This window comes from Gobius niger (genome assembly GCF_951799975.1).
Source record: "Gobius niger genome assembly, chromosome: 2".
Lineage (NCBI taxonomy): Eukaryota > Metazoa > Chordata > Actinopteri > Gobiiformes > Gobiidae > Gobius > Gobius niger.
Window position 1 is genome coordinate 33,303,251 of NC_136853.1, and position 20,278 is coordinate 33,323,528.

Below are 20,278 nucleotides of genomic sequence, written 5' to 3' on the forward strand. Positions count from 1 at the left end.
TAGTTTGGCCGACGTCCATAAAATCCCCTAACTGTGGGGCCAGATGGTTAAAATACATTCTCCTAGACTTAGAAGTGGTAATACTGCAAACATCCCAGATCTTGAGTCATAAACACTGCACATTGAAAATAAAATGATTGCCAAATACTTTCATTCTATTTATCGATGCATGGGACTGACACAGTTTTAATATAAAGGATAAAAAGCTCAGATTTACTCTTTTTTTGTTTGTAACTTACACATGGGATTGTTGGGCGTCTTTGTGTCAATGTAGTTGTTGAACTCCATGAGGAATTCGGTGTTGTTGCTGTTCTTGTCCGGTGGCTTCAAGTCCTTGCAGTATTCCCTATGGAGCGAAACTGTTACTGTACATAATGCTGTAGTATTAGTACTTACTACTACTTACCTTGGCGCAATAAATGTGTAGGCATATTCATCAAACTTGTCTGCAAGGAGGCTTTCGGAAACTGGTGTAAAACATATATTCGAGTAATTATTAGAAATAGAACCTTAAAGAATTGTCTAATAATAAACATCAGTAAATCTATTCATGAGATAATTAGGCCGGCTTGTTATAATATTTGAGTAATGTAAAGCTAAAAAAAATGACAACAGCCTGAAACAATAAACGGCATACTGTGGTGTAGGTCAAGTACTCTGGGTACAGGTCTGACCGACTCAAGAACAAGAGAAACGGGATGAAAGTAAAGGAAAAAATACTTGCCCTCTTTCCCTGGAGTGAAAAATAATCCCAGCAGAGAGAGAGTGAGGGTGAGGGAGGGTCGATCCGAGGGAGGTGAAGACAAGAGGCAGAGAAAGGCAGAAGAGACAGGGTGTAACCACAGGGTTTAAAGGTGACACAATATTTTATTCACAGAACGAGTCCTGAATAGAAATATTGCTCCCAGTCAAACGGGTTGAGGCCTTTGGATGTACATGAAGACAGCACTGATGGGGGCACAAAGAGGAGCCTATAATGTGGTCTGGACTAAGTCATCACTTAGACGTGATTTTAGCATTTTTATTAAAATTCCTTGTGTGACAAAGTAAATCCATGGACTTAACCAACTTCAGTCATGGATTTGCACCACAGTGTCATGTGCACATCTGATCAAACTATGAAATATTAACCACAGACCAGCTCTGACATTGCACTCGGCACGTTATGTTGACAACTGCACTATAATGTACAGCAACTACACGCATCGCGGCACAGGCTACTTCTGAACCTCTTTGTTGGCCAGAGTGGCTGTGACTGACTAATCGCCCCCTGAGCTTTTCCTTTGATGTTCCTCGAGTGCTTAAAAATCTACAAAGTGTACAATTTACACAGAAAGAAGATAGTTAGACACTTGTCCATAAAAGTTTACAAAAGTGTATTATGCAAATAGCTTTAACTATATGTTGGAAGGCTGATACCAAAAAGAAAACAACACTAACGTAATATAACATGAGAAACACCTGGCTGGAAAGCAAAACCACATCAGAGAGGACCAGTTGAGCAGGTGGAGTATAAATGCATGCATCCACTCTTTTTGTAGGCACACGCTGGACTCAAATGTGTTTCTGGCAGCAGGTGCCAGCTGGCACCATTACCTCATAACTGTCTATTATATCAGAAGCCACTAATATAAAGGACAATTTTAGAGAGCTTCGCTAGATGTACATCCAAAAGTCAATTAAAAAGTACAAATAGTGTTAAACACACAAGATGAAAATACTTGCCCAAAAAGGCTGCAGAGAATCCAGCAAATCAGCAGGGACCAGACAAGGGGAACACATCAGGAAAGGAGAAAGGAAGATGTAAGGAAATAGAAAAACCTCCAATATTTTATTCAGATGTGAATAAGAATATTGCACACACAAAAAAAACAACAACAAATAATTTGATCTATTATAATTATATAATCAAATACACAATGAATTTTGGTTTTAGCCATATCGAGATAGAATTCATGGCTTGGGAAATATTTCTATTTATGCCACCAGTTACTAACCACGAGGTACTTTGAATCGGGCTAACAAGCTAACAGACAGACGAGCAACAGGGCCTAATCACTGTCGGCTCCGTCTTAACTGCAGTCAACACACAGTAAAACAATCCTTTGAGAAACACTATGAGTCAGTGACATCTTTTACAAGAGAGAACAGACCAGGCTCAACGGACATGAAAGCATAACGGAGCCATGTCGAAGTTCTGCTTGAATCTATAACATCTCTCAGGGTAGCATGAAGACACAAAGCTAAATTTATGAAACTGGAGACCCAAGCCACTCGTCCTGCTGTCTGGTAACAAGGCTTTGAACAGCACCACAACTGAGGGCAGATTGAGTCAATGAGAAGGCATATGTGCTAATAGTTGATAAAAACCATAAGATGAGTATTTCTGAAACTTGCATAGAGTAAATATGGGGCTGCTGGAGAACATTAGCAGCCATTTCCCAGTCAGAACTATTTGTCTACTGTCTGTATAAATGAAATGCAAATGTTACAGTGCGCAGAGAGGATTTAAGGCTGGACTTACATTTGGCCTGGGTGATAGTGTCTCCAATTGTAGCCTGGATGTAGTGCTTACTGTACTCGGGGAGAACCAGAGCGAGGCTAAACAAGCACACATGCAAAAAGCAGTTACTAAACTCATTCACTACATACAACAAGTGTCTATATTTGTGTCTCACATTTTTTTTTTCAGAAAATGTGCATTTAAAGCAGTACTAAGAAACTCATAAGTTACCATAAGCGCTACTGCAGGTGACGTAGCATGTTGCGTTTTTTTACTCATTAATTGTCCGTGAGAGTAAATACTACGCTGACAAAAAATACAAAGGGAGAGAGGGATATTTTAACGGAGATATATATATTTTTCAATCAGACTTGGCTGTAAATACTGACTAAGTAGCGCTAGCCCGCAGTTAGCTTTGCCCGTTAGCCTGTTAGCTTCTTCTTCGGGATTCCATTAGTGTGTATTGGTGGCTACGACCCGGTGCAGGGAAAGTTGCAATTGTGGTTTTCTGGCCAGAGACACCAGGGGGAGATGAAAGACCCCCCCCCAATCATCCCATCAGTCCCAGAGGGACTACAGAAAGGGTTTATTAAGGTTAACAAGTTACTTAGTACGGGTGTGTACCAATTTACCAATTTTTCTTTCGTAGGTGAGTTGGTACATCAACCAACACAAGTCATGAGAGTGAAACGTCATACATACGTCAATCAGTTTCACCCTGACCCTGCCATAGCCACTAGCCTTAAGGATAATGGGCTGGTGCCTAATCGTAATCAATAGAAGTGGGGGGAACATAGGGCTGATCCCCTTAGTACTGCTTTAAATATTTCTAGGTCAATGTGTTTCTCAAAAACAGAACAAAATCACTCAACACCCAAGGACAGAACAGCGCCCTGCCAATTTAACTTTGTCTTGTACAGTACACGATACTATATCAGCCACCTCTACTGGAAGTGTTTTGATATATTTACCTATAATCTGTGTTCTTCACAGATGTGTAAGTGTATGTCCTCTGCCCGACATCCATGTAGCGCTTTTAAGACGAACAGAGAACATTATAAAATGCCAAAAATATTCATAATACAGTCATTATTCATATGACAGAAATATACAATTACCTCGTCTTGGGACTTGAGAAGAGTGGACATTGTGTATTCTCCTTTGCCTCCATCAATCATGTTTTTCCTCATCTGTCAAATAAATAAATATTCTAAAGCATTGATTTCGGTGTAAAAAAATCGAATGTGAACAGTGTGTCAGTCTCCCAGCAATGTCACACTATATGAATATGGGCAATGAAAGCAGTGGTGAAACTGCATGTCAGTCATGTAATTTTCTTTGACAGAGACTTTTCCATTAACAGAATATAACATTTTGTTTTGAATTATTTCTTGTCAGTGGACCGGGTCCTCATATATATTGAATGCAGGGCAAGTGCACATAAGCCTTCTTGCTTCGTTCTACTCCTTGTGCTTCCAGAACTGTATAATGTGAGTTCTGTATGAATAAAGAATGTAAATTGCTCAGATAAACTAAACTATAACTGCCTACATTTTTTTTTGTCTCATCCTTCTGTCCAAATTACTTGACCCGCCCCATAGTACTTACTTATATTTTCCCCCAAACCTCAATATGTGAGTAACAAGGCTGAATATATGTTAAATCTCTCCAAACCTTCACTTTGACTTCATTTTCCATCTCAGCATCCAGGAAATCCAGTGTTACAGGTTCATCAAATTTGGCAGTCTGCATGTAAATACAACTAATTAGACATGCATTACACATTATTATTGCGAATTTGTGGTAATCAGCGCAGCCTTTGCTGGTAATTCTGTGATAAACAAACATTAGGCCCTGTTTTCGATTCTGGTTTATACTAAGTAAAAGGTAATTAAGCAACGGATTGAGGGCCAAAGGCTTAGTTTACTGTGGTGACAACAACATGACGTACCAGGGGCTGGAGATTTGGGTGAAGCAGCACATAGCCATTGGGGTCAATGGCAAAGTAGTAGCCGTTTGGTCCAAACTGGAGTAAGTAAGTAGGGAAAATATGAAAAACAGAGAAGTATGGAAAGGACATTGTGTTGTGTGTATGTTTTAATCATAATTTACCCACTCACTCATCGTGTAGTTGGTGTACACCTGGTTCACACTTTGTAATTCTTTAGATCAGTGGTTCTCAAACTGTGGTACGGGCCCCACTGTAGGCTGCTTCTTGTATTCAAGCTCCTCTGCAGGTTTATTATTATTAGATATTCTTTATTTTAGTTTTATCCATGTCTTTTTCCTATTTTTATTAGTTCTTGTTTAAAACTACTTGAGTCATCCAGTATTTTACGCATGAAAAATTCTGCCAAATTCTGACCTGATATAGACCTTGTTTAGATTGTTTAGAAGAGAAAAGGACATAACAGAATAGAATTTGTTGACACAATACAAGCAAATTGGAATTGAAGTGCGTGGAGTCAAGAATAAAGAGACCTAAGACCTTGTTTAGTTCTTGTGGACAAAAAAAAAAAATGTAGATGGTACTTAAAAGCACAGTGTGTAACATTTAGGACTGTACTGTTGCCATCAGTACAAAACATGTTCCAAATGACCAGCTCAACACACAAAATGCTTATTCTGCAGTGCTTAAATCTCAAACTCGGCTGCCTTTAGTCACATCTCCATGGAGACGAGCTGGAGACAAACCCACTCCCAGTAAAGCTCCAGTCATGTCTTAGGAGAGCTGAGGAAAGGCTCATGTTTGTTTGAAGATTCATGAAGTATTTTTTTTGTATTTAAATACAATTTTTGGGTTACATTCTACTAAGTGTGGCTTTAAAGAGTTTGAGAGCCACTGTAGACAAACACAGTACATGCATGTGCCATCTGTAAAATGTTCAAGTAAATGCATCATTGACTTACAGTAAACCTAGGAGTTAGTCGTTTGATGTCGTCCAAAGAGACATCAATGGCCACAACTCCCAGGATGAGCTGGTTTTGTGATTTCTGAAAGTAAAACAGGGGAGAGAGACCAGAGTCAGAGGAAGATAACCTTCTTTCTACCAGGGCCGACTTCAGATCTCTGTTGTTCTTTCTGGATGAGTCAAGTCCCTCTGCGTATTCTGAATGACTTCAAGGAAATGGACAACATTTGAAATCTGGACAGTCTCATTCCCAAAAGCTTTACACGCTGCCATGACTCACGGACAAGGCATTTCCACTCTCTCTTCAGTCACAGCCGAAGTAACCTCAGCTCCTTCGAGGTTGACGTGAAAACTCATCTTGAACTACTTAGCTACTGGATCATTTGTCTTTCTGATATACAGGTTTGATCTCTTTTTTTGATTCTTGCTTTGACATCCTAGTTCCTCTTCCTGTCAAGGCACATGGGAGGTTTTGCAAGGGCTTTTATTGCATCAACAAAGGATACAACGGACCACCGCAACATAGCAGGGAGTGAAAGTTTCAGATGGGATAATAATTGTGTGCATTTGGTATTCATGTCGGAAGTTTATTTAAAATCATAGTGTGTTGCAAAAACTGTTGTAAATCAGCAGATGTGCAGTAAATTCTGTCTGTCAGTGAAATAAAAGGAAGACTGATGCCATGGACAGAGAAAGCAATTTAACATTGTAGAGAAAAAAGACAAAAGGCTTAAGAAGTAAACGAGGTTAAGTGAAGAAACATACTGCATGAATGAACATATCCCTGTACAGTTTGTACCTTTGACCCGGTGCTGGTCTTGTTGAACACAGGCATCGTCCCAGTGATGACAAGGCCAAGCTCCTACAACATAAAGCAAACAAATGTGTTTTATACTGTACAAAATAAAACAAAAACAAGCATTACTTACAAATGACAGAGATACATCTGCTCAGGATCAAGGCTAAGGGAAGCTGACAATCCCTTATCGGCTAAAATAATGGACCAAGCAGCCCCAGACAGCTCTCTAATCCACACAGTCGCCTGAATGCTGATAAGGCCGCAAACATGACAAAAACAGCAACTTGCTATCTTCTCAAGTGTAGTTTATGTCTGATTTGTATTTCACAACAGGCTGATATTTGTGTTGGCAACATTGACTAGCTAATTGCAAAAGTAGAAAAAGAATACTGGATTCAACATGAACCTACCAGTGCGTCCAGGTAGACGTTGGTCCACTGAACCTGCTTGGCTTTTCTGTCTGCCTTAACCATAGGTCGGCCCAAGACATCAAGGTATTCCTTTAAATCAAATGAAATAATGCCATGAACCACAAGGGGGAGCAGTTTGCTAACATTTCTAAGGACGCAGTAGTAGGGTGGCAAAGACATGACTTACCTGAGTGTTGAGTCTGATGGCGCCTATGGAGGGTATTTCATAGTAGTACCCTAGAAGAAAGCAAGTAGTATTATCAATGCAGTTCTATAAACAAATAAAACCAAATACTAAAAACAATAGCAATTATTATACAACGAACATAAATGACTTGATCTCAGAAGCTAAGCAGGGTTGGCTGTGGCTAGAAACTATATGGGAGACCGTGAGGGAATACCAGGTAGGTGAGTGAATGAGTGAGTGGTTAGTGCAGATTGGCAGCCTTGCTTCCGTCATTCGATGCACTTAACCTCTTAACTTCTTAACCCCCACTGTAACCAAGCACATTTTCTCCAGTTCAGCATTACTCAAACCTAAAGCTTCTTGACCTGACAGCTTACTGCCTACAGGCCAGTGTAACGCCACATTTAAAAGCTAAGGCCTACAAAACTCATCTAAGCTTCTTCCTTGTTTTTGTAGTCAAGTTTCAGTCGTTTTCGTTGCTTTTTGTAAATTTCTTCGCCAGAATTCTATCACGTTTTCATTGTTTTGCTGCGTTTTCATTGCTTTTTTTGTAGTGTTTTGGCCCCATTTTTTCAGTGTAATGTAACTGCGATGAAGCCACAGAAATGTAACGAAAACGTAAGACAAACGTGATGAAAGCGTGACAAAAACGTGACATAAACTAACCAAAACTTTTATGAAAGGCGGCAAAAACATGACTAACATGACAAAAACGCAACAAATACTTTCACGAAGGCGCACAAAAATCTTTACAAAAACGCAATGTCAAAAGCGCCAAGAAATGATGACTAAAATATTACCAAAAAATTGAGATGAAAGAGCTTAGGCCTTAATTTTCAAATGAGGTGTTACACTGGCCTACAGGCTATAAGCTCTCCAATTCAGAAGCTTTTAGATTCGGGTAAAGCTGAACTGGAGAAAATGCTCTTTGTTCACGAGCACATTTTCTCCAGTTTGCATCAAAGCATCAAAATAGCAACGAAAACAAGGATGAAAACGCAGCAAAAAAAGCCACAAAAACGTGCCAGAAACACCCACAAAAAAGGAAGGGGAAAAGGACAATCAACACATAACAAAAAATAAATAAATAGAGACAAAAATTCTTCCAAAAAGTGACAAAAACGCGACAATGTGACAATTAGCTTTCAAATGAGGCGTTACACTGTTGCTCTCCAGTCGAGAAGCTTTTACATTTGGATAAAGCCGAACCAGAGAAAATGCACTTGGTTCAGGCCGGGGGTAAAAGGTTAAGACACCATATGCATTATATTATTACAATTATTCATGTGCTGTAGGATATATCTGTAAAAGGTTAAATATTATCGTTACATTTGAGTAGAGTTTCGTTCCCGGTCAGAAATGCTGTGTCTTTTTTTGTGTTGTTTTTTTTGCACTCAGCTGATATTGATTGTACCTTTGTTAGCACAAGCCATCCATTGTATAGGTCCTTTGTCATAGTTGTGTTGACCAACTGAAAATGTGAAGATGCGCACCTAAAAAAATAATTTCGGAAAACAATCAATTGAATACATGTATGCAGTGATCTCATCCAAATACCATGCAATCTTTACCGCTTGTTTGGGGTTATACTTCTCAAAAATCTCCTCAGCCCGCTCCTCTCCTCCATCCGTAAAAAGCATGATTATCTTGTTACAATGGGCTCTTGTGATATTCACCTACAAGAAAAAATCATATGTTAAAGTCATCAGAAAACTAAACCACCTGAACCGAACACATTTGCTGCAGTTTGGCTTTACCCAAATCTAAAAGCTTCTTGACAAAAACGAGGACGAAAATGCAAATAAGTGACAAAACAAAGCAACAAAAACGGGACAAATAAGTGACAAAAAAGCAACAAAGAAGCAACAAAAGAGCACCAAAAATGTGCCAGAAAAGCAACAATAATACAACAAAAAAGTACCAAAAAGTGTCCAAAAAAACCCTGATGAAAAACAAACAAAAACACAACGAAAAAGCGTCAAAAACATGAAAAAAAAAACGCTTCAAAAACATTACAAAAATGCAGCAACAACATGACAAAAAAGTTACATTCAGTTTTGTCGGTCTTAGCTTTCAAATGAGGCTCTACACTATTGCTCTCCAGTTGAGGAACCTTTAGATTTGGGTAAAGAATTGGAGAAAATGCACTTGGTTAAGAGGTTAAATATGTAATTTTCAAATAAAGACCAGAAGAGGGCACTGTTGCCTTCCTTTTTACAGGTCGTGCCATGGTCCACTGTTTTTCATTATTACTATTAGTGATACGTATTAGGTTTTTACATTTGCTAAATACATCAAGTACAGATTTAAAATGACTAGCCCTTTTGAGACTTTTTATGGGCCTGTACACAATATGAAAAAATAAAATAAACAGTGTTTGGTTTAACAGAATGCCAGAGATGTCTTGGCAACACCCGGTCCATCAAATGCACAAACACTCCTCCTCCCCTTATGTGTCACCACGGCGTTCGAGTGGTTCTTTTGGCCTGCCCTGAGATGGTCGTACCTGAGCCAGCTGTTTGAATGCAAGTTCAAACCCTCCTTTGTAGTTAGTGATGCCCTTCGCCGTGATGCTCTGGACCGCGTCTTTGAGAACGCGCTTGTTGCGCACATTCGCTTGGACCAGGTTGGTGAAACACGCTGCATCCTGGGCCTTCTCATTGAACTGGAGGGAGAGGGAATCAGGGTTGAAGAACAGGAAAGGCTCTGCCACATATTTCTAATAAATATGTGTGTGATTATGTCATGCAAACTAATTCAACTTTATAACGAAAGATTCACGCATAGATTAAAAAAAAAACACAACTTGGACAAAAGCAAAAAGAAATGTCTATGTTTACTATAAAGCACAAACCAAATGTAGCTTTAGGGTACAAGGGAAAACCGTAAAAGGGATAGTAGGGTGTAAAATTTGACAAAGGAGATACAAACAGCACAATATAGTTAATATCATGAAGACAAGACACTGCAATATACACAGACTCTAAACTGACCTTGTGTACCTTTTAAAGTTAACATGCATTTTCATATTAAAGGGACCTCATCCAGAGTGTTGTTATTTTTTTTTAAATTCATGCAGTCCTTATATTTGAAGAGTTTACTGGTGCTAGGCTTGTGCTAGGCTAGTGCTAGTCTATGGTAACTAGTAGCCTGCATTACAAACAGTCTGACCCAAGCACAGTGCCCCTGAGGCAAATCACTTATAACACCAGACTACCGATATAAGTGTCTATGTTGGCTGAATTATTCTTTAAATATAACCATTTTGCATTTAAAATAACTTATATTTGAGCAGCATCAGCTTCCTGGTTGTGAGCTACGCAACGGCGGAGTGATCTGCTGGGTTATCGGAACTACAGTATTCTGTTTATCTGTGGCCGGCATTACTATATAATAATTCACAAAGGAGCTTTCTACAAATCATATATGGCAACGTTTGGAGGACTACCCGATGATATTGAAGAGGTTTTTAATGCAGACTAATAGTTACCATAGACATGCGCTAGCCTAGCACTAGCCTAGCACTAGCCTCCAGAAATCAACAACACTCTGAATAACTAGGAAATGAGGCCCTATGTCAAATATCCTGAAATATCCCTTTAAAGAAAGATCAAATAAAGCAGAATGCATGAACAAGATAGTTTCGGTTCCCTTCCTCTTACACACATTTTCTCTCGAAACACACACACAGGATTGAGAAACAGCTCATTAATAAGCAGCATCTGTTTCAATCTTGACTGCGCCTCACTTGGACCCAATTACAAATTGAATCAGCCGAATCTCTCTTTGCACTTATGCAAAAATGTCTCTCATATGGAATTTCTATACATTATATAATATCCAGTTAGCACAATCTTCTAAAAAAAACAAAACAGGAACGCACTTTGAAATATTGCTGTCACGTAAAATATGATTAAAATAAAGACCCAAGCTGAACAAACGCCACCAATAAACCAATCCAGTCAAGTCAGTGTCAATTTTAATCAACTTTGAAAGCCATTTCATTTGGCTGATGTGAAAGCACAGCACAAAAACATAAAGCACTCCTCTATTAAGGGAAAAGGTGGAATTGAGCATATGCTTGTATGTATTAAATATAACTGATTAAGTTGGAAGGGCAAACTGAAAAATAAATGTTCACATGACTGAGTACTTGTGAGATTTAGGTTATTTGAAAAGCACAGCAAGAAGATTTCAATGTCGCTTACATGACACAAATTTAAAAAACTGTAGATGACTTGCATTATTGTGTTGCATCAAAGACTACAGTTTAAAAATTCCACAGAGAAATCAAGTGTCGGTGTTGACGATGCTGTGAAGTGGGTGAGTTTCCCTCTGTTGTTGGGGTCAGGGACCTTTAAATTACGATAAATGAAGATTACCTCAATTTCAGTAGCATTAACCCCAGGTGTCATGGATTGGTTAAACTGAGACTTATATTGTGGGTCAATGATTTTAAAAGGGTTCACACATAACATGTCAAGCTTTACGAGTGGCGTTTTGCGTTTCATATAATTGCTTTGTGTAAAAGATGCTATTTTTTCGCAAGCAGATTCATCTCGCCACTCATTCAAACAAGCAGTATGTCACATGTTGCCATGAAGCAAAATGTTCACAGCACAGATGTACAGCCGGGCCAACCAACTGCACTTCAGGAGCACAGACCTTCCCCAATGCACAGTGGAAACGGGACTAAACAGGACCACAGAAAGACAACGTATCTATTCTGTGATTGCAAATGGGGATCTGAATAAATAACAATCAACTCTCGAGATCTTGTCATTTAATAGTAACTGCTATCTATTGAGCTCCTGATTTAAAACTCTGATCATTGCTTTTTATCTTTCTTGGTTCATTGTTAAAGGAATAGGCCACCGTTTTTACATACTAAAATATGTTCTTACCTCACTTTAGACGTGTTAATATATCCCCGTCTGGTCTTTGTCCGTGCGCTCTGTCATGCAAACGGAGCACATACGCAGCCTCTCCCACATGTCACATAGCTCCAAAAAAGCTCACGATAGAAGCTACCAAGCTCTTCCACGTGTTCCCTATTTAAATAAACTTACGTGAAGTGTTTTCATGCGAAGTATATTTACACAGAAATGTAACATGTCGATTTTATAAGCAAATAAAAAGGGGGACTATATTGTGAGGCGTAATGATACGAGGAGCACAGCGTCCGCGTAGTAACTCCTAAAGACTTCCCCCGCTCACTTCCGTCAATAACCTTTAGGAGTTACTGCGCGGACGTTTTACTCCTCGTATCATTACGCCTCACAATATAGTCCCCCTTTTTATTTGCTTATAAAATCGACATGTTACATTTCTGTGTAAATATACTTCGCATGAAAACACTTCACGTAACTTTATTTAAATAGGGAACACGTGGAAGAGCTTGGTAGCTTCTATCGTGAGCTTTTTCGGAGCTATGTGACATGTGGGAGAGGCTGCGTATGTGCTCCGTTTGCGTGACAGAGCGCACGGACAAAGACCAGACGGGGATATATTAACGCGTCTAAAGTGAGGTAAGAACATATTTTAGTATGTAAAAACGGTGGCCTATTCCTTTAAGCATTTATTCAACATAGTCCTACCCTGACTATTACTTTAAAATATTATTCTGTGAACATGTATTACGAACCTGAACCGAGTTAACAACATATAGCCTGGTAAACCACACCCAGTTCTTTTCTGCGCGAAAGAAGGTGGGTCTGGACATACATGGTAAACAAGTGACTGATTGGAGGCTGAGGCCGAACCAATCACAACCGTCACATGAGAATTGGCAAGGTTACATCACTTGCAGACAAAACAAATCATAGATGAAGTAGTCGAGGATTTCGCCACCTCGCTCTCATCAGTTTATATTCAGTTCTTATTTTGTGAATTGACTCTGTGCATAACTTCAAATCATAACAACGCCGCCCTATTTCGATCCAGCGCACCAAAATAAAAGCACCATCTTATTCATTAGTTTAGCAGTTCATTAGTTCAACTTTCCTTTTGCCTAACTTTTAACAGACACAACACTTAAAATGTGTGGATTTAATTAGATTCTTGTAATTTTGCAAGTACCTGCTGAACGAATCAATGAGACGAGCTATGTGCTTTTATTTTAGCGTGCTGGATCGAAACAGGAAGTCACTTCTTGGGCGTTGTTATGATTTGAAGTTACTCACAGAGTCAATTGGACTACAGCAGTCGCCACATGCGCTAATTGCTGATTGGTTTATTTCACTGACAATATGTGTGCATTAGGCCTGCCCCTTCAAACTGCTCCAATTGCTCTGTTACCAAACTAACTTCCCTGTGTTGAATGGACAGGCAATAGTATGTCAGAGCCAGGCAAAGCAACATATGCACTGAATGTCCTTCAGTAAAACAATTATGAAAACACAGGAAATACCCATAATGACTTAACTAAGTAACACTTACATAGACCACATTGACATAGTCATCATCAGAGAGCGTCTCCAACATCCTGCTGACAGACTGTCGGATGAGTTTCAGAGTGAGCCCGGACACACTGCCACTCCTGTTATAACACACAGACACGTACCAAGTGTTAAGTCTATTAACAAACAGCAATACATCCTATTGAAGATACACAACTGCTGCTATGACAAGATAGAGAAAATTTGAAACTAGTCATAAATTTGTCACTCACGCATCCACCAAGATGAGCATGTCCTTTGGCGAGGCTGCTCCTTGAATGTACCTGGGAGAAAAAGCACAAAAAAGTCTCAACAGTTAAAAGTAACATAAATGAGGACAGTTTTCATATCTCATCAGTTTTCTCCTCCATTTCTTCCAAAAAACAAACAGCTGTGTTTCTTTGTTCTTGTGAGAGTGCTTCGTGACTTGCAGGGCTTTGGAGAATAATGAAATTTAATAACACGGTTAAAAGACTAGCACGGGCCTGGAGCCAGATTTTAATCAGTTTTAGGAGACGAATGATGCGTTTGTATTGCACCTTCGATCTGCTGTGGCCTGAAAAGGGTGTTAAGAAGAGTGCTAGTTTTCCCTCTATCCTTGACTTAATTCATTCATTACAGGAAATAAATACATATGTTTATTAATTTATATTTTTTGTTAAACTAAAGCTAAATGCATTATTACACATATATGAATGCAACCATAAAAGTAACTTACCATGGCCGCCTCCGCACATCATAAAGATCAATCTTAGAAGCTGCATTGCCTAAATCAATCCATGGAGATGCTGCCATGTGTAAGGGGTAAATGCAAGAAAACAAAAACAAAATACAAATTACACATTACACATTAAAAGGGTACAATCAAATGCAATGCATTTATTTTATTTATTCTTTTCTTTCCTTTATCTTAAAAAGATTTTTGGCCCATAGGCTTTATAAGATCTGCACGGGGAGCCAAAGGAGGGAGAGACATTCAGCAAAATTGTCTGAGCGACATGGTAGCAGAACTAACCACTCGAGTACCAGCTGCGCCATAACAATGCATTTCTTAAGTATGCCTAATAAATGCTAAGCAAATAACACAATGCAAGTCTAAATGTCTTATTTCTGCTGATAACGGTGCTGCTTACCGGGAAAATATCGCAGCAATCCAGTGGCAGAGCCAAACACCTGCCAAAGCAGTGAGGGGTCCTCCTCTTTGTTTTTCCGGAAATGATCCTCTAAACCTTGTGTCCAGTTCAGTTCATTTAAAATGATGGTGGCTGAAAACAAACAAACACAGACATACAGATATCATATAGTAACAAACTCCTCCATGTCTACCAGCATCGATATACAGTACATAGGTGAGTAAAAGAACCATTGGGGGAATGCTTTGCAATGGCATTGTAGAGCAAAGCGTGTCCCAATGAAGCGGTGACAATTTGTCTATCCCTGATCACAATTCAATTTCAATACTACGCACAAAACACTCTCATTTGTTCAATTTCTGAAATATGTAATGACCTGTCAGATATGGAATATGTCTTCACTCGATCTCCTAAAAGAAGCTTGGCAACAGGACATTGGAATAAACATCACTGCATCTCAATGGACTAAAGCTCAAGACAACGTCCACTCATTTTCAGTCTGTGCTCGTCATGGGCTGCTCTAATTCAAAGTATTACACAGGCTACACCGCTCCAAAGTACGGCTTTCCAAGATGTTCCATGGGGTGAACACAGCTTGTGATCGGTGCGGCCCTGAACAGGTTTCACTGGCTCTCACTTTCTGGAATTGTCCTAACAAAACCACATACTAGGCTAAAAATAAAATTGTTGCCTGGTGTTTGTGGAATACAGTTACACCCTGACCCTGTGCTTGAGCTTTTTGGAGTACTTCCATTAACTGATAATCTTTATTGACAAGCAGAAAACAGTCAGATTTGTTTCAGTGTTATCGAGAAGACTGATCCTACTAAATTAAGCAACAACAAAAAACCTTCAACAATGTTCAATTGGAAAAAGTCAAATTTGAATTAAAAGGGAAGGTAGATGATTTTCATTTGATATGGGATCAATTTCTGGAGTACTTTAACAAGTTCAAGCACCAAATGTGTGAATGGAGAAGAAATGAATGTGAATGGCTATTTAGTATGTGATTGTTGCCACTGTGTTAATTATCATAAGTAATATCATTATTTGAGTCATTTCCCATTAAACAACATTCATCTCGTTGGCACTACACAACACTTGACATCAGTTGTATCTCACTGACATCTGATAGTTGCCAGAAACTGTTTAGCAGGATAGGTTTCACAATCACGTTCTCAGCCCTAAAATGTTGAATGTTGGGGTCACCTCTCCACAACCTCTGCTATGAATAAGAAGAAAGAAAAGCCACTGATTCATACAGTGACTGATGCAAATCTCAATCATCTGATTAGTGCATCCCGGGAAGGCATCCAACTCATGACAAGGACAGCGGTTGCGCAAGAAGAAAGACTCGGCTGAGAAAAAGGTGAAACAGGGATATCTCTTTGGCAGACACTGTAAACCTAACAGGACATGGCTTTAGTGGCGCAAAAAAAAAAAAAATCAGTCTTTGTGATACGCGCTTTGCCACAGGGAGCGTGTGCTCAGGGCTGGCGTGGGGTGTTAGGGTATCTGAGCACGTCACTGTGTGTGCATGTCTCACACTGACAGGTGCCACACAGGGTTGATGCAAACGGGCATCAGAGGAGAATCGCATCTTCTGCCAAGGCCAACATGCTCTCTACATCCATGCCAATCTGCGTAATAAGCGAGAGGAGATGCACACAGCCCTCTGATCCATATTCAGTATGGAAGGTACAGGAATAGGACACTCACACCGACTTTCATTTGGGCATTTTACACTTAAGATTCTTTTAATCATGGTTGAATCCAGCACAGCAACTCAGATTTGATATGGTGGATATGATCAGATGAAAAAAAGGTTCTGACATGACACTGCAAGATACTGTTAATCAACACACACTACTGATTTCGCCACTGAGTTCTAGTTATTCTAACCTCACAGGGATTGACTTTCAAGGTTCATTTGGTCAGACACTAGGATTAGAAAGGAATTCTTGACCTGTGAGGACTGTCAGACTGGTCACACCTTGGAAGAAAGAACAGCTGATAAGTGACACTTCACTGCACACCGGTGATACTTCTGAGGATGGCCTGCAGATAGTAGCTGGAACATGGAAAGGTAAGAGATTGCAACATCTCTAGTGTCTGACCAAAGGAACCTTGAAAGCTACATTAGTCATAAGTAAATTTGAAGCTCACGTGGAATGTTTTAATTTTCACTTTGATGTAATTCATCTGGGAGGTTTTAGTGCATCATCTCATATATAGTAGGGTAGCTTTTATCAAGATAATGATATCTTCCTTTTCTCTTTCCAACACAGACATCAACATGTCCAGAGAGACCACCAGTGAATTATGACAATACTAAATCACTGTGTGATCGCCCACATTAGATCAGAAGGGAAACCATGGCAATCTGTGGGAGGAGGGGGAGAAAGACACATTTGCCTCTAATTCATTGACAGTTTCTTTGTCCTAAATTAGAGGGAAATGGAAAGTAATTTAAAACCTGACGCAAGGAAAGACAACACAAATGTGCTATATGAACTTTAAAAAAAAAATGTTAACATCAAGGTCAGCAGAAGAGAACAAGAATGCTGTCTTGTGAAGCTACTGCAATTAAAGCAGAGGTGGATGACACATCTCTCCTTGAGTGAGCCTCAGTAAAAGCCACAAGGACGCCAGCCTCGTCTAGACAAAGTCCCCTAATCAAGTTACCAGCGCTTTCCCTCCACACACAAGATAAAGCACTAGGGTGTGGCCAAGTGCATGTCCTCCGAATCCACATGCACAGGGTTAGATAGACATCACTATGGCAACTTGGACAGTCATATTGGCAGCCTGTCTTCTAGAGCAACAAATCAAGAAAAATGAGAATGACACTAGTTTTGTCATGGGGAAGAAAGCCCAGCAGCCTCTCGGCAACCACACTGAAAATGGCACTCAATAATTTTATGATCTGAGTAATACTAATTAACACTGATTCTACTCAAGTTATTTAATTTCCATATCATTTCCATGATTGTTGTGCTTCTTTATTTAATTTCCATATCATTTCCATGATTGTTGTGCTTCTTTCAATATTTGTTATGTAGTGGACCAAGTATTTACCCTTTGACTGCTGTGACAGTAAAATAAATAAGGACACAGGTTGGTTGGCTGATAAACGAGGACAAAAGTTAATTTAATATGTATTTGTCAAAAAATATTTTGTTTTCTTTACAATTCTTGTGAACTATGGCGAGTGCTTTTAATTCACGATGAAAGGATTAAGCGTTGAGAGGGAAAGTATTTCCTGCATACGTAGGACCTCAGGAGCAGCTGTTTTGGAAAAGGAAGACCTTTTTTACGAGCTGTGCACTGTGATGCTAAGAATAGCATGGAGAAGATTCAAAGATTACTCAAAGATGCGCGAGTGGGTTGAAACACAGCTCACTACATTATAACATACTCTCTACATACCTCCAGTTTCCTTCCAGTGTTCATATGTTCTCAATTAGGTTCACATGACTGAAGACACAATTTGCAGGTGAAAAGACAGGAACCAAGGCAGCCGTGGTGTGTCTGCACTGGGAACAGGCCCGAACAGGCCTGAATCGCTTACTGTGTCCGTTAGCAGAGCAAATGTACAGCACAGCACTGGACCATCGAGATTCCACATGCCCAATCTACAGCTGCTGTCAACATGCGCTTGCAGCTCTCACGGAGCACTGCTCCCACCCAGGACCAAATATTATAGTAGAATCTAGCATCCCCAACGGACGGGCAGAGAATAACCCTAACAAAGCACTCACAGTGTCACAATTATGTATACATGAATCCATATCTGCACATAATCTTAAATGAGGGCTGTGATTTCATTGAAATGTAAGTTGGACTGATGACTCACATAAGTAACAATCCCTAGTTCCAACACCTAAGCCCCTCCTCCCTCAGCTCACATCATTATAACCGCAGCAGCCTGTAAAAATAACTGAGTGCATTTGGCCATTTGGCAAAGACAAAAATGGCTGCACAGTCAGACGCCTCAGAGGCTTGTCATTCTGCACATTTATAGTCAAACTTATGTGAAGTGACTCGCTGTTGCTGCCCAGTTATCATGCAACGACTGTATGTGAGAAACCCCGACTGACATTTTGTTAAAGAAAGGATGTTATATAATAGTTATTATATCAAGACTGTGCTGGAGCTGAACAAAGCAGTAAACTGTGTGTTTTGTTAAACATTCATACCAAAAGTTAAACTGATATTTCTATTAATGGATTTGTTGAATGTGCTGGGTGTAAAACAGGGTGACGCAACAATGTAAAACCTAATCATAATATGCAAATCACATCAGTTCATCATATCATTATTCAAAGCTTTCATGAATAGTGCAGCTGCAGCTCTTAGTTAAAGCACATATCTACTTTTCTCCACCCACCCACCTCTTATTGGTCATCCTCTGACAGGCAGAACACCCTGAAAGCAATACAATGCTGCAGAAGGTACTGGAATTGTGATAAAACGAATAAAAAAAGAGCTTTCCATAACGCTCACTCTTCGGTGAAAGTTAAGTGCACAATCCTGATGTGTCCTCTCCTTGGTCTTGCAATGATGTGTCACTTTAAGACCCAAAGGCAATGTATCAGTGAAGTTTAGTTAATCTCATGATGGAAATATCATCATTTAAATAAAGAGATAAAATGTACTTTATAATATCCACTAATGTCCAACAGACCTAAAATGAGCATATCGGTGACAATGTGCAAATGTCCGCTGTCCTAAATGGGAGGGACTGGAGCAGCTGGTGGTCAGTGTTGAGAGGAGTGCAGAGTGGCGCTGGTATCAGGGCTAATTATAGACCCAAGTATTCCAGCCTGTTCTGGGCATAGGCTGTGCTGGGAGGGTAAGCAGCAGCACATCACGTGACTATACTGTACTTGACATATTGTTGACAGGGACAGACAGTGGGGGAAGCCAGGGCAGGGTTACTTCTGCTTGGACAATCAGTAAGGTGGTCAACAGGGCATATTATGTGTAAACTTACAGCCTTCATATATGTCTGTCGGGATGTGGACTGCTGTGGTGTTGTAGGAGACCAGGCGCTTAAAGTCAGGGTCAACGTGGAAGTCGTCCGGGACGTAACGGTTCTTCAAGTCTGTCTGATTGAACTACATGGGAGATACAAACACACAGACAAAAAAACAACACACACAATGAACTTTTTCCATTTTCCTATAGACTCATTTACAAAGAAAATGTGTGTTAGTCAAATTGAGAGTGACAAGTGTGACATGGTTGTGTAATTTGTTCCTTCTGGGACAGTGTTGAGAATTAGATCCGGGATCAATGTAGCCTGCCTTTCAGTCATGTGACTTGTGTTGTTACTGTGGCCATTTTGAATACCAAAGTAGAATTATTATCCAGTACTACAACATGTAACAATATCTCTACTCAGGATATAAAAGAAAAACAACTGATTGACACTGGCATTTTGATGAACTCGTAATCATTGCTCAAGAACATAACAGTAAAAACACATGAGTCAGTGTTTAAGCTGCTCAAGATGTTAGCATGCTACTGGTTAGCATTTAGCTTCAACAGCTCAGCTCTGACCTCTCCAAGAGAAAGCCCTGAACCACACTCCAAACATCGAACCTTGGATACAACATGTGACAGTGTTCAGAGCTGAGCTGTTAGTGTAGTATTTCCTCAGTGTTCATAGATGTGAGCCACACATGTGTTTATCGTGTTGAAGCCATTGACTGTTGATTGAATCATCTGCCAATGGTTGTAGCTAAATGCTAACCGGTAGCATGATAACGTCTTGAGCAGCTTAAAACACTGACTCAGACTGAGACTCAGACATGATAAACTGTAAAAAAGAAAGGTTTGGTCTGTTTCCTCTTTGATGTGCTAATTTAGTCTGAGGAGTGAAGCAGATCTTT

At 39.7% G+C, this 20,278-nt stretch overlaps 1 protein-coding gene across 1 annotated transcript in view; it reads right to left on the minus strand.

The window, feature by feature from the left end:
* The window catches only part of cacna2d1a (calcium channel, voltage-dependent, alpha 2/delta subunit 1a), a 63,580-nt gene that overhangs the window by 13,433 nt on the left and 29,869 nt on the right, over positions 1-20,278 (minus strand). Inside the window, exons 6-24 of the mRNA XM_079582752.1 lie at positions 19,378-19,501; positions 14,382-14,513; positions 13,967-14,036; positions 13,482-13,532; positions 13,250-13,349; positions 9,318-9,476; positions 8,383-8,487; positions 8,226-8,304; positions 6,812-6,861; positions 6,625-6,714; positions 6,215-6,277; positions 5,414-5,497; positions 4,455-4,529; positions 4,178-4,249; positions 3,622-3,693; positions 3,475-3,536; positions 2,525-2,601; positions 407-467; positions 240-346 (exon numbers count right to left, since the gene is read on the minus strand). Of these exons, the coding sequence (XP_079438878.1) occupies positions 240-346; positions 407-467; positions 2,525-2,601; positions 3,475-3,536; positions 3,622-3,693; positions 4,178-4,249; positions 4,455-4,529; positions 5,414-5,497; positions 6,215-6,277; positions 6,625-6,714; positions 6,812-6,861; positions 8,226-8,304; positions 8,383-8,487; positions 9,318-9,476; positions 13,250-13,349; positions 13,482-13,532; positions 13,967-14,036; positions 14,382-14,513; positions 19,378-19,501 (1,633 nt within the window). The remainder of the gene's footprint in view (positions 1-239; positions 347-406; positions 468-2,524; positions 2,602-3,474; positions 3,537-3,621; positions 3,694-4,177; positions 4,250-4,454; positions 4,530-5,413; positions 5,498-6,214; positions 6,278-6,624; positions 6,715-6,811; positions 6,862-8,225; positions 8,305-8,382; positions 8,488-9,317; positions 9,477-13,249; positions 13,350-13,481; positions 13,533-13,966; positions 14,037-14,381; positions 14,514-19,377; positions 19,502-20,278) is intronic.